The sequence below is a fragment of the Chenopodium album genome, chromosome 11 (genome assembly GCF_948465745.1).
Source record: "Chenopodium album chromosome 11, dcCheAlbu1.1, whole genome shotgun sequence".
Taxonomy (NCBI): Eukaryota; Viridiplantae; Streptophyta; class Magnoliopsida; order Caryophyllales; family Amaranthaceae; genus Chenopodium; species Chenopodium album.
This window is the reverse complement of record NC_137844.1, coordinates 59085944-59101623: the sequence shown is the minus strand read 5'-3', so window position 1 is coordinate 59101623 and position 15680 is coordinate 59085944. Positions and strand designations below refer to the sequence as shown.

The 15680-nt window shown below is 31.7% G+C and overlaps 2 protein-coding genes across 2 annotated transcripts; one reads left to right on the top strand and one right to left on the bottom strand.

Annotated features, from left to right (window-relative positions):
• The first annotated feature begins 6043 nt into the window (after window positions 1-6043).
• LOC145567006 (CASP-like protein 5B1) lies at window positions 6044-7332 on the top strand. Its single transcript, XM_081626243.1, has 3 exons — window positions 6044-6186; window positions 6283-6427; window positions 7222-7332. Exons 1-3 carry the CDS (start codon window positions 6044-6046, stop codon window positions 7330-7332), a joined length of 399 nt encoding a protein of 132 aa, XP_081482369.1.
• Window positions 7333-10154: 2822 nt separating this feature from the next.
• Window positions 10155-15149, bottom strand: LOC145569461 (SUPPRESSOR-OF-WHITE-APRICOT/SURP RNA-binding domain containing protein 1-like). Its single transcript, XM_081628805.1, has 4 exons — window positions 15009-15149; window positions 12573-13581; window positions 11404-11687; window positions 10155-11129 (listed from the first exon to the last, which is right to left on the bottom strand). The coding sequence occupies exons 2-4, from the start codon at window positions 13535-13537 to the stop codon at window positions 10420-10422; spliced, it is 1959 nt and encodes a 652-aa protein (XP_081484931.1). The 5' UTR covers window positions 13538-13581; window positions 15009-15149; the 3' UTR covers window positions 10155-10419.
• Window positions 15150-15680: the final 531 nt, after the last annotated feature.

Sequence of the window (15680 nt, the reverse complement as noted above, 5' to 3'; positions counted from 1 at the left end):
TCACTAAAAAGTCAAACTGTAAACGGAGGGAGTATGTACTAACTTATCAAAAGTAATACGAGGCTACTTTTTTTTTTTGGTAATGATTTGATCTTAATTCTCGAATGAATATAGAGTGTTAACCTTGATCAAGGCCCACATTTGTGATTTAATAACATGTTAATAATTCAAAAAAGTCAAGCTGCTTTGAGGCATGTGTTTTTGATCCTATTTCTCCAAGATTTATTTGAAGGCCCACAACCCCACATCACATATTGTTTGTCAAGTTTTATGTCCAAAAGGCCAATAGCCTTGTCTATTACTTTTTATTTTTTTTATTTAAAGCAAACAAATATTATTAAGTAGTGCTTGATAAATCAAGAGTAATGGCTATGATACAAAATAAACTACATTAAGGAATTTATTAATAATTGAAATTAATTAGTTATGATAAAGAAGTAATCAAGAATAACTTTTTAACTTCAAGCCATTTTTTTTATAATAGTTTTAACTTCAAGCCATAGATTAAAGGTAAAAAGGACATCAATGGTTCCTTCCACTGGTGAGTGGTGACATGAAAATTTAACTTCCACTTAGACATCAAAGTTTTGCTTCCACTTAGACTCGCTCATTTTTAAAACTAGGTTAAGTCCCGTGCCATGCACGGTGATTTTTAATACTTAATACTTATCATTAGTTTAACACTATTTAATTATTAAAAAATTATACCTAATTGCAAAATAGGATGAAAGTTCTCTAATTACAAAAAAAAAAAAAAAAAAAAAAAAAAAAAAACATTTAAAATTTATCACACTAAAGAAAACGGAGAGCATAATATATGCATAATATTGTATAAAAAAAATATAATATCTTTGTTTGAATGTGTACAAATGGAATATACTTATCAAATGGGAAGTTAAATATTATTGTATAGTTTGTATTAAAAACTTCTCTAAGAAGCTTTGGCCAAAAAGATAAATAAATAAATAAATAACTTTTGGAGGGAAAATTTTTCACCATGAGATGACATGCATGTGCCATTCCTGGTTTTGCCTTTAGTATAAAATTAGGTTAAGTCCCGTGCCATGCACGATAATTTTTAAACCTTGATACTTATCATTAATTTAGCATTATTATTTAATTATAAAAAATTAAAAGTTTTGTAATTACAAAAAAAATTAAAAAAATTGATCACACTAAAGAAAACAGAGAGAATGCGAGTGAGGGGTAGCTCAAGTGGTTAGAGCTCCCTCCCGGTTCCAGGAGATCTTGGGATCGATTCTTACCCCTGCCCTTGTGGCTCTCTTAACAAAAAAAAAAAAAAAAAAGAATAATGTATACATAACTAATAAAAATAACTATGAATTACATCATAAAGTTATAGATAGAAAACAATTATTGCATAATATTGTATATAAAAAAAAAAAAAAAAAATCTTTGTTTGATTGTGTACAAATGTCAAATGGAATATACTTATAAAAGAGGAAGTGAAATATTATTGAATAGTTTGTATTAAAAACTTCTCGAAGAAGCTTTGGCCCAAAAAAAAAAAAAAAAAAAAAAAAAAACTTTTGGAGGGAAAATTTTTAACCAGGAGATGACATGTGTCATTCCTGGTTTCGCCTTTAGTATAAAGTTATAGAATATTGTATATAAAAAAAAAAAAAAAAAAATCTTTGTTTGATTGTGTACAAATGTCAAATGGAATATACTTATAAAAGAGGAAGTGAAATATTATTGAATAGTTTGTATTAAAAACTTCTCGAAGAAGCTTTGGCCCAAAAAAAAAAAAAAAAAAAAAAAAAAAAAAAAAAAAAACTTTTGGAGGGAAAATTTTTAACCAGGAGATGACATGTGTCATTCCTGGTTTCGCCTTTAGTATAAAGTTATAGATTATAGATAGATTCTACGTAATATGCATATTTAGGTTGTGGACTTGCATAAGTTTTTTTTTTTTTTTTTTTAGTAATTCCCTTAAATAAATTTGAATATTTAAAAAAAAAAAAAAAAAAAAAAAAAAAAAAAAAAAAAAAAAAAAAAAACAGTTTTACAAGGAATGAAATATAAATAATACGGAGTAATATTCTTTGGAAATACTGTGAGCCGTATCTATAAGATGCACAAAGAAAATCAATAATACATACCAGTATTTGTTAGAATAGAATCTTGATAATCTTACATTATGGCATAATAATATATACCAGTATTTGTTAGAGTAGGAAATATTGCCAATAGTATCTTGAAGATGCATAGTGGAAATAAATAATACTCCGTATATTAACAATCCTTTCAAAAATCTTCTAAATTAAAATTAACATCCAATTAATACGTAGTATAATTGATTCATTTCCTTAATGAGCAATGACAAACATTAATCTTGACAAGCAATTGAAATCACAAAGATAATCAAATCATACCATATCAATTAGATATAGAGGAGATCGGATCAATTAGATATATTATTATTATTATTATTTTGCTAGCTAAGAAAATCTTAACGTTCCATAATTACAAACAAAATGCACCTATAAATAATTCGAGTTGAATCCATGCATGATGTACTCACTTATACTCCGTACTATCATACTCTCTATTCAATCAATTCAATAACAAAAACAATAATGGCATCAAGCACTTTTATTTTTTCAGTTGTCATCGTCTTCTCTCTTTTGATTATTGCAAATTGTAAGTCCCACTATTATTAATTATTTTCGTGTTGTTTGAATGTCTAGGTTTATAGCAATTATTATTGTCGTCATATTGTGCTAGCAATAGAGTTCTATCACAACAAGTCAACAATAATTATTCTAATTAGCTATATATAATAATTCCATTTAATTCAATAAATAATAATATAGACTTGGTTTTTACTAAAAACTATAATTTTCTCATAATTTGTTTTCCCTTAATTTGTAAATGTATAGGTGATGAAACTAACTTGAATAACGCTGGAGATGAAGTTGGATTAATGAAGTTGATGATGAGCAGGAAAGCAAAAGTAGTTCCTGAAGTAATAGGCTGCACAAAAAAACAATGCGGTGCTAGTACATGCTGGTGTTGTTTGGATGAGAAATGTTATAAGAACGAAAAAGACTGCTGGAAAGATTGGAACACCAAACGTTGCGAAGACTAATTTTTTTTATTTATCTTTGATATATGATACTCCGTAATTGATAAATAATATCATCATACTATAATAAAGATTATGGAGCATTTTTTTTTGAAAGAAAATATTATGGAGTATTATACAATAATATATACTTTTATCTTATTGATTTAATTATTTGAGTTATAATTCGTGATGAGATATGTCTTCAATAGTTTATTGGCGTTTGCATCCTTATTTCGATTGCTTTATTTGCGATTGTTGTTCTTCAATCTAGGGTTTCAATCAAATCCCATAATTATATGAAAATTTTCTTTAGCACTACCTTAAAGATAGGGTCATTTGTAAACAATTACCTATTTTTTTTCATTTGTTTAGAACTACCCGTAAGTTTGAAATCGTTTGGTTAGCACTACCTACTAATGTTTTCCGTCCAATTAAAACATGATTTTGATGTTAAAATAAACAAAAACCCCAATTCAATTAAGTCCCCAAACCTTAGAAATCAAAATCCCCAAATAATACTAAACTAATGAACCCTAAAATGAATTCTAATTAAAATCCTAATTAGGTTGATTAAGGTAAATTAAAACCTTTGTACAAATTGGGAGAGTTAATTGGATGGCAAAAGTGAAAAAAGTGGGCTCCGATAACGTCTTAATTGGACGAAAAATGTTAATGGGTAGTGCTACCCAAACGTTTTCAAACTTGTGGGTAGTTCTAAACCAATAAAAAAAAATGGGTAGTTATTTACAAATAACTCTACCTTTAAGGTAGTTTTACACAAAATTTCCTAATTATATACTCGTATTAAACTCAAAAAATTATGATGGGATGTAGGTATAATTCTAATTATGAATTGATTTAAGTATGTATTACAATGGTCTTTTCTGATCTCGAGATTAGAATTTCGTTGTTTGGTTTGTTGGATTCAAACTAGTCGCAATTTTTATTACGGAGTACCAATGCTTATCGTTCACTCCTACGGTCCTACCCCATTATAATATAAATGATACTCCTTCCGTTTTTAAATACTTGCTCTACTTTTCTTTTTCGACCGTTTTTAAATACTTGTTTATTTCCTTATTTGGAAAACTTTAACAATATTTAATTCATTTTTCTCACCTAGTGGACCTAACATAAGTCATATTTTATTAATTTCATATTATCTCTCCTCCCATTCTCTCCACTACTTTTGCTTTTTACCATTTTTTATTCTTCCACCCATCCCACTACCTATATATTTTATTACTTTCTCTAATATTTCCTAAAACTCCGCACATAAAAAAACGGATCAAGTATTTAAAAACGAAGGGAGTAATATACAATATACATAGTACTTTAAAGGTTATACTTTATGTTGCACGGAATGGGATGAGATACGCAAAATTAAAATTTCAAAAAGTATCCCTGTACCATAAAATGTAAAATAAATAAATAAATAAATAATTAGGAACTACTCGTACCACTTAAAGCAAAAAAAAAAAAAAAAAAAAAAAAAAAAACGGAAGTGACTTGGGAAAGTTATTCGACTTCTACACCTACTGGACTCCAATGGAGTGCATCTACACTTCTACAGTAAGTGAATTAAAAAAAAAAAAAAAAAAAAAGCAGATTCGAAGAAAGAGAAATAAAAGGAGAAGTAGAAGCAGAACAGAGATAAAGGAAAGAGAAACAGTTAGAGGCCCGGTAGCCGGTGTCGGGGTGGTCTCTGGTGATAGAGAATTGGGGAAATCGAAACTCAGGTTCGTAATTTCACTAATTTCGCTATTTTCACAGTTAATTGTTGGAGTAAATGATCCTATTTTACATGTTTTTTTTTTGGAAAATTACATGTTTACCTTATTTTGAAATTCATGATACTATTAAGCTATATTTAGAGTTGATTGTTGGAGAAAATGATCCTATTTGTGCATTATACTGAGTATTAGTATGTTGTTAGGTGAGTAATGCATAGGTAAGAGGAGATGTTGTACTTGTACAGGGGAGCAACGCTTTGCTTTTTCATGGATAGGACAAAGAAACAATTTTAGTCAATTCAACGCTTTCACTATTTTATAACCCTGGTTAGTTCAACTCACTTCAACCTTAGTTACAGGAAATTAACTTAATTAATGCTGCGTTTAAGAAATTAACCTTAGTATTATTTTATTTTTTTTTAAGTTAATAAGGGCCACCAATGTAATGGGAATTTCTTTAAAAAATTTTTTAAAAAAATTACATTAACTTTGGGGTTTCATGTTTTAAACTAGTTATTGGCCCGGACGATGTCCCGGATCACTATATATTTGTATATTTGAAAAAACTAAGTTTAAAAGGGTAGTGTTCACCAATATTTATAAGTGAATAAGAATACAGTAATAATAATAAAATAATAATTTATGTAAATATTATGGAGTATTTTGTATAATTGTTTGGTTGGTATTGAATCTAGGATTCTAGGAAATTAGCATCCATAGCATCCAAGGAATCAACAAAATATCTTAATGTGCAATAATTATTTAGGAGTTACATCTTTATGGGGAAATTAAGTATAAATGTTATACATGTGAAGAGTTTTAGGGTAATGAATGATGACACATAAGGTGACACATATTGCTCATGTGGCGCCAAGTCATATAAAAGGAATGGTGACACATGGCGGTAACATGTTGTCCCATTAAGTTTTAATAATATTATAGATAGATGTGAATTTTAGGATCAGGTTGCTTGTTTACCATTTGCTTGGACTAATTTAAATTAAGTCAATCATTATTATTCTCTTTGCTGTTATGGAATTTAGTTTTTCATCACAAATTTCTGTCATAATCACTTTGTCTTTCTTCGTTTTCATTCTTTCTAATTAAATGCACCCTTCGTCACTTCATTAGTTCATTGTTTATTTCTTATACGTATAATCTTTGAATATGTTTTAACTTACGATCCTCCCATATGTACTCGTGAATCATGATAGGATCGATGAATGATATCATAGGCCGTCCAGGGACGATAGCTAGCCTGATACTCAGGCTAGCACATTTTCTTTGCGTAGTTACTGCCGTAACTCTTATAGCTACGTCCCCATCTACGCAAAGGTCACTATTCAGTAAAGCAAACATCAGGTAATAATAATATTGCTAGCTTTGTTCCATTCATGAATTCGATTAATTGGTTTTGTAATTGTTAATATTTTTTTCTTCTTCTAATTTTGTGTTTAGTGCTATAAAAATGATTATCGGGCTAGTATGCCTGCAACAGACATTTAGTCTGGTAGCTGCATGCGTGGACATTTTCACACTCATCAAGAAGATTGATTTGCGATTGAGTCCTAGACTTCTGATCAAAATCTTTATCATCGATGTGGTATTTACTGATTTTATGACCTTTAATATGTGTACAGTTTTCAAATGACCACAATAAAATTGTAGCCATTGTATTAAATTAAATCAGGAGCGTTTATTTTTATTGACTAATGTGTACCTTTGATATGATTTATTTTTATTTTATATTTAAAAAAAATTTGACAACAAAAAAATCAAAAAAAAAAAATTCAAATTCTTATCGGTTTCTTTTCAGTATCTTCTTTCATTACTTCTCTTCAATCTGATTATAACAATTGGCTTCAAGTCCAACCATTCAAATAGAGTTGCTTGAATTCAAGATTGCTTTAATTTTTTGCTTGATTACAGATTACAGGTACTTGATGGCTTGATGCGGCAATATTGAAAAGATACAGACATACAATATAGTTCGGTCTTTAAAAATACTTTAATTGCAAGTAATTTAAATAGAAAACTGGTTTGTAAAAGTACAATGAAGATTAAATTATTTGTATCCACTTCAAAACAAAGAAAACGATGAAGAAAGATTGAAGAGAAGTTAAGGGGGAAAAAAAATACTGCTTAAACAAAGAAGAAACTGAAAAAGAACGTGGAAGGTTTTTTTTATTTTATTTTAATATTTTAACAAATAAAATAAAAAGTAAACTATATCAACGGTTTACATTAGTCAATAAAAATAAACGGTTGTGATTTGATTTGATACAATAACCACAATTTTATTTTGGCCACTCAAAAGTCATCCTTAATTTGTATACGATTATGTTATGATACCTTAATTAAGATTCAATGACTAACAATACAGCAACTTTGGTACAGGTGACATGTCATTTGTCGTTAGCAGCAGCAGGCGCATCAGCAGCAAGATATGTGTTCAATGCTTATGTTGCAGATGTTTGCAGCAAGTACGACATTCCTGGTTCGAATTGATTGAAATAATCTCAACCCAACACAAAATAATCTCTTGGGCCACTGTTGCCAAATCCACCTAATGATGCCAAGGCAATTAAGTGGGCTTGGCCCAAAAATCTTTCCATCTAAATTGATTGAAATAGTTGGACATATACTCATCTATTTCACTGGCCCAATCAATCGGTCATATGTCCAATATCAGTAATTCAGTGCTCACCAAAAAAAAAAAAAAAAAAAAAAAAAAAAACAGTAATTCAGTATGCCTAAATATCATGGAACGTGGATGCTTAGTTGCTTACTACTCCGGACTATTGTAGGTTACAAAGATGTCATTACTTTATTCACCGAAACACATTATAGTTTTAGATGACAAGTAGTTTAGTTTAGATTGAATCTCATATTCGTCATATAACATATTTTGCGGTAAAGAGAAGTCAGACTCATTGACAATGAGTAGAAATAACTAAGAGATCTTAGCATCACCACACCAAAAGTTTCTAGTTAGAGTTGATTTCATGACCTTCAAGCAAGTCATGAGATCAAATAGTTGCTAGTAGGTCAAGCTTTAATTTGTTTGATGTTTATACTACGTAATTTATATCATCATCTCACCACATGTATTTGTATAAATGTATTTCCTCCATGCAACATATAATGTGTATATATGACTAAGGGCCTGTTCTGATTTACTGAACTGAAGTGAATAGAGCTAAAATGAATATTTTATGAGAGAAGGAATTTAGGAGCTGAATTGAATTGGACTGATTGGAGCTGAATTGAACTGAACTGAACTGAACTGAACTGAAATTAAGCTGAACTTAGGAGTCGGGCTGAGTTGAACTGAATTGAGCTGAACTTATTAAAATACGGCCAAATTTGGTAAGTTTAACACTTGTTAAAACACGGAGGGAGTACCTACAAAACAATGTTTTGCAAATTAAATTGAGTGGTTGTTAAATACACCCGGGTGTATTGTACACCTATGGATATTTGCTCTCATTTTGATATTTTTTTTTTATACATTTTATCATCAAATGAAGAGTAAAAACTAATCATAGGTTAGTTAGGTATACGGTACACCCCGATGTATATAACAATATGATCATATGAATATTTAATAAAGTTTTTTCAAAATTTAATAATATTAAAACAAATAAAAGTTACACCACGATAAGGATAAAGATTTAACTTTGCTAAAAATTCTAATTATCTTTTACAAATTACAATACCATGACTCCCAATGAGCCTTCCCACAGTATTCTATGAAATGCATCTATGAAAGCTAAGTTATCCCACCAAGGCACAGTATCAATTTAAATTAATTCATGTCAAATGAAATTATGAAATTTGTACTCCGCATCATCAAACTATTATAGTTGAAAAAAAAAATTCTACCTATTTTATAAGGTCAGTCAATTGAAAATTTATTGTTCAATGATTGAAAATTTTCAATATGTAGTCATTTTTTAATTCAAATTGTGGTAACTAATTTGTCACCTCAATTGATCGTTATAATTTTTTTTTTTAAATTATTGACAAAAATTAGTATAAAGCAATAAAGAAGCCAACAAAGGAAATAACAAGACTACGAAAAACCTAAGAAAGACACTTGCAAGCAAACTTTATTCAAGCAAAGTCGGAATACTTGAAGCCCGCATCAGACTCTCAGCTATGTTTTGCACCCCTACGACTCTACGAGCCTCCTGGTAACCTGCAGATGATCTATATCGATCAACAGTAAATAATAGACCCAAAGAAAAAAAGGCAAACCAAACCAAATTAGGGCCCATACAACAGCTAAACGTAATTAGGGCTTCATCTTTGGAATTGGGCTATTCATACTTTGGGCCCAATCCTTCATTTGATTGGTCCATGCTAGTAACTTGAACTTCTTCAGTAATCGAGTTCTTAATTACCATAGGATTAGTCCTCAAAAAAAAAAAAAAAAAACATAAATAAATAAATAAATAAAATTAAAAAATTACCAAAGGATTAAGAACTCCCTTGTAAATCAGATTCATAATGCGGATGATGATATATCAGATGAAGAGGATTAGGTTGATGGGGGTTTGGGTGTTTTATGTCTTTTTTAATTATTAATTTTTAAATAATTAATTGAGAGTTAGAAGGATAATTAGGGATAATTAGAGAGTGATTAGGGTAATTAGATTTTTTGATTGTCTTCAACAAATTGGAATCAGGTTTTAGATTGCCAAAAGAATTTAAAAAATTTTTTCGGACAAAAAGAGTGCTTCAAATGGATTTTTTCTGACAAATTTTCCTTTTTTCTAATTCATAAGATTTGTAAGTTGTAACCATAATCTTAATTATATTATGGGATCCATTCCTGAGTTTAAATTTAAATCATTGATAATGTCGACTTGGTAATATAATAATACGTCTTCACTCTTTAAGCAAAATCCTCAATAACTAAAAGTGGTAAAAAAAAACAAAATCCTCAATATATAATTGGGTGGAGCCAAATTTGAGTTAGCTTTTGACTTTTAGTTTAGTTCAGTATCAATTTTACATGATTCATGTCAAATGAAATTATGAAATTTGTATCAAACTATTATATTGGTTGTGCACTTGTGCTTTGTTCAGTTGTACTAAGATTAATTTATTGATTAAATGTCATGGTTCAATTACAAAAGAATTCATAATTTCACATCTACCGATCATGCTAAAGTGATAAATTATTTAACCTCGTTTGGTTGCTTATTATAACTAAACTTATTTTGATCATTAATTTAGTTAAATTGTCGTTATATGATTTTAGTATTTGATTGATTATTTAGATGTACAACTTAATGACATATTATTGGGTCAAGCGAAGAGAATGATGCAGCTATCTCTCCTTCATTGTAGTGCACTCTGAATTCTTAATTGACATATTAACAAAGATTTTTATCATGGAAATAATATAATAACTCGGGACATCGTCCGAGCCTAACACTAGTTTGAAATTAAATCCTTGTATTCAAACACTACGTTAAGGCTTTACAAAACTCAAACCAAGAATAAACATTAAGTCATACAAGAGAGTTAAGCTTTTTGTATCTGGTACTTCAGCTCACAAAGCACAAAATTTTCTACTATGCTTTACTACCGTGTTCCTGTTCTTGTACTCATTGACACATGGTAATTAGAGCTTCTCTGTTTGCGATAACTAGTATACACATCATCATATTGGCTTGCTTCATTTGGATTTGCAGTGGCTCCAAGACCTAATCTTCCAGAGCTAAATGAACCCGGTTCTGTCTCTCTTTCTGCATCTAATTGCAGATTTGGTGGTGGAGGGATGCAAGCTCCTCCTTTGCGGACTGGAGAATCTCTTTGATAGTCATCATCATATCTTGCTTCAGACCCGCTCATTGGTCCTTCAGAAGGGTTGACCTCCCCAATCTCCTTAAAATATTTAGACACTCTCTCCAAGATATCAGATTCTAGAATATCAGATGATGGTATGACAGTTGGGATTTCGAGAGGGCTCATCGGAGAATAAGGTACACCACTTCCAACCTGCTGTTTTTTTACCATTCCAGGTATAAGACCGGGAGGGAACAAAGGGTATGGCGGTACCTTTTCGCCAACATTATTAGCAGATGGCTGTGGTGCAAGTGGGGTAGGAAGTTGATTTACAGGTGGAACTGCCGAAGGTAAAGGAACAGATCCTGGAAAACCACCAGGCGTGACAGTGTGTGGAAGAAATGGCTGACCTCCGAAGCCATGTCTATCAGGATGCTCTTGGTTAAGTATGCTGTGTTTGTCCTGCTGCCACTGAAGGTTACTGATTGCTGATTGGTGAGGAATCCCTGCATCGAGGTCCATAAAAATATATGATCGATTCAAAGAGTTAAAGAAAATGTGAAACCACTATGAAAGTCCACAAGTAAGATGCATCTTATTGTTGAAGATATCATTTTCGAAACATACTGATACAATTTTATCCAGCAAAATTTTCAAAGAATAGCAGGAATATTAGTTTAAAAAAACAAAAACAACCCCCACCAATATATTTAAAAATTTGTTAACTCAAATGTCAAAAGGATAAAATATTAGACGGTGAATTTTAAGGTGATGGCCTACCCCCAGAACTTGAAGGATCGGCTGACGAACCATGCAGCTCTTTGGGAGGCCCAAAAAATGAACTAGGCGGTGGTCCTCCAGTCATCTCTCCCTCAAGCACATGGATAGTTTCTTGATCATAAACTTCTTTTGAAGCCCAAAATTGCAATATTTTTTGCAACCGTGACTGGTTTTCTTCCTTATTTTGTGGGTGATGGTAAATTCTTGCCAGCATGGAGCCCAGAACAGGTTTGAATGCAAGAGCCTCATTATCAAGTTCGTTAGGATTGGCGCGTCGCTGGAAGCTGTGAAATTCAAGTAACCATAGTATTAAAAAATGGTGCAAAAAGCAAAATAGTGCAATGCCACTAATGAAGAAAAACCATGTAAACAAGGATATGCTAACATCAACATCATGATTAACCACATACAGTGGACTGAACCACTTTGATTTAATCTATTATTTACCAAAAGCCAAAGAATAGTATATCTTTGAGCTCCATTGAAAATGGAAAGTACCACAACAGTGTATGCCAATTATTTTATAGTTTAATAACGACATTTACATAAACACATAGGGGAAAATATATCTAAAATGATTCCAGAACACCAGTAAATCATCCATTACATATTTACATGGTGGGGAAAATAAATGCAACTATCAAGCCATTATTTTCTAAAATGGGTGCTGTTAAAGAGTAATAATAAAAATAAAAATAAATTTTTACTCTCCACGTTGCTTACAAAGTATTTAGTTTTCACAATAAATTTCTCTTAAATATTTTGGGTAAATTTTTTAGAATTAAGTATGGAAGTATTTGTCAGACAAAATTTGTAAATGGAGGAAGACAGTTTTTATTAACACTATGGTGCATGGAAATATTTGTAAGAGGAAGGGAGGATGAAAAGAGATGCAGAATAGCTATCAATGCAATATGTTACTGTAGCAACCGGTAAATGGCTTAAAAATGCCAAGAGCAAAGCATTGTTTTGAGAAGATAAAGCAAAACAAAAGAAAAAGAGTAGAGTTATGCAGCCTCCATAGGGTTATTACCAACAACAAAATCCACAGGAGCAAGAACATAGAAAAATAATTTGAAAACAAAGCAAAATCAGCAAGACAATTTTAATTTAGATTTAACATTTAGAATTTAATAATTATAGCAAACTCAATTATAGCCTTCAAATACCTGTCAAAGAGAATATCATTTGCAAGGTAAATAATGTGCAATAGCTTCTCAGAATCTTCTAAAGTGAAGACCCTATCTCTCAACGCTTCAGCTAGAGCAGGAGCAAAAGGAGATCTCTGCATAAACCATGCTTTAGCACCTTTAATTGACTCCTTGGTACCAGTGAGGTTGACAAGCACATTGTTCAACTCCATTGCAATATCAGAAGGAAGTGGACCTGAAAGACCTCTAAATGACTTGGGAGGTTGGTCATAATCCATTCGACCATCACCCATGTAAGGCTGAGAATAGGGCTGTTGCTGATCATAATGAGGGAAAGGAGGTTGGTGCATCTGAGGTAGGCCCATCATTGGACCAGAGGCTGCAGTAGGATTCATAGGAGGATGAATCCCAGGCATAGAAGGGGGAAAAGGGGCACCAAAAGGACCAGGAGATCGAGTAAACAAAAACAGCTTATAGCGATAGTATCCATGACCCTCACCGCCAAACAAGAAACTATACTCTGGGTTTTTATGTTCTTTCTCACAAACCATCGCTTCGAATCCTGGGCCATTTTTGGCAACATACTCAACTAGCTTGTCAATACGCTTTCGCATTTCAGGATCTTGAGGAGGAGGAGCTGGGGGTGGGGCAGAGTCATATGGTCCTCCAGGAAAAGGAGATGGTGCCATGTGAGGAGGCATATGAGGAGGAAAAGGTGGTGGAGGTTGTTGTTGCTGCTGAAGATGAAGAAGATGAGAGTGAGGAGGATGAGGATGGATTTGTTGAGGATGTTGCTGATGTTGGTAAGGAAATTGTTGGACAGATGGAGGAGGAGGTAGAAAAGGAGGACCGTGAACTGAAGGGGGAAACTGTTGATGCTGTGGAGGAAATCCATACTGTTGTCCTGGCAAATTAGCTGCTTGTTGCTGTTGCTGTTGCTGAGCAAATGCCATAGCAGCATAATCATGTGGTGAACGATCCATCAATATTTAAATGATTTTTTATAAGACAATCTCCTGTATACTAACTGCAGTGCAGAAGATTTTCCCCATTAATATTACATTACTTGCTGGCAAATAGAAATAAAACCAAAAACAAAACAAAACACACACACACAACACACACAAATATAATCCCTTCTATCAAAACAGTTGACAACATTTGAATACTCATTTGTCCTTTAATAATTGATCGCTTAATAGTATAGATAATTATATATTGTTAACAGTCTTGTTAAAAGCATCTGTTATAAATTATAAGTACTTTTTATATGTAATTTTTTTTTCCATCATTTTCACAATGCATAAACCAATAGCTATAAATGCAGCAAAAAGACTTTTATTATTCACATTTCACCTTATGAAAACATAAATTCCTATTTAATCTAAGTCATAGAAATCACTTTATTCAGTGTTTTAGTGTGATTGTGGACAAAAAGAACTTCACATCCAAAATTACAAAAGAGGGACCTTTTGTTTTAAAAGAAGAAATCATAATATAATACAATCTCCTCTTCCCCTGCTCAACCAAAAAATGAAATAAATGCAGCAGCATTAGTCTCCAATTAAAAAATGACCATCCTTTAACAGCAAATCTTGTAAACTCCCCCAAACCAAAATTAACAATCATAATTTTCTAACCACGCATGTCTCTCAGCAAGATACAACATCTTGACCTTAACCCACATACAATCTACTACAGAAGTACAGAGAACTTAAAAATTAAGTTTGACTAATATTGTTTGGGGCAAGCTTTATTGAGATACATGATATCAAAGAAAGGAAGAAACATATCATGTCAACATATGTTCAAGCAAGAAAAGGCAACCCTTTAACCCAAACTAAAAAGCCGGTCATGTCGCATAATAGCAATTCTCCAATAGTTACTCAAATTACATTATGCCAACATATGCAAACCTTTTCATCAGGCTCGAATTCACTAACAAATCATGAACACTACCCTAGAAAACTACCTAAATCTAACCTGAAATCATGAACACTCCCCTCAAAAACTATCTGAAATTAAGCTGAAATCATGAACACTACCCTAAAAAACTATCTAAAAGTAACCCGAAATCATGAATACTACCCTTAAAAACTATCTAAAATTAAGCTGAATCAATGAGCACTACCCTAAAAAATTACCTAACATTAACCTGAAGTCAACTACCCTAAAGACTATCAAATATTAACCTGAAATCATGAACACTACACTCGAAAACCATCTAGAATTTGATGGTTTCGTCCTGACATTGACATTAGAGGGTTATACTAACCAAAGTTGAATCGACTATCAAATTAGGGTCCAATAATTACGTTAAATCTTCAAGTAATTATAATCAATCAGTAGTTCAATAATGCACGAACCCTAAATTGACCATACTAAATTAATTTAGCAATTAACAATAGATTGAGAAATTGATAATCGATGTTTTAAAAAGTAAGAACATCTTACCGTAACTTAAAAAAGCTGCTTCAATGGAGGAGAGAAAGCTCACAGAGAGAGAGTGCAGCTACGCAGCGCAACCGCAAACGTGAATGAGTTCTGAAGGGGGGAATAACTCCCCTTTTTTCTTTTTCTTTTTTTTTTTTTTTTTTTTTTTTTTTTAATTTTGGTGTTATTTTAGGGGGGGGGGGGGTTTATTTAATTTTTTTTTGTTTGACAAAGAGTACTGTAATAGAAAAGTAAGATAGAGCGTGGTTTAATGTATGTTTATTTTCGCATGCTAAAAGAAGTTGCAATACGGTATCTCACCTAGTTGTTAGAGGAGATATGGGAGGGAACGATGAAGTAGTACGTCTTAGCTCTTTTCCTCATAGTATTGTAACTTTAGCGGAGATGGACGTTTCTCCTTAATTAATATAAAGCTCTATCTTTCTTTCAAAAAAAAAAAAAAAAAAAAAGTAAGATTACAACCTAAACTAAGTAAAGAAAGCAAGATTACACGATAGAACATTGGGGGTCGAACCATACAACTTCTTATGACTAGGAAACCAAGTATACCCGATGGAAGAAGATGCTATTCTTTTAGAGCCGCTTAACCTGCAAAACAAAGAGTTAGTAAAAAGCACGGGAGACCTACTATGCAGCGTGGCATATTTCCTTCTAAACCTGGAACGGGGAAAC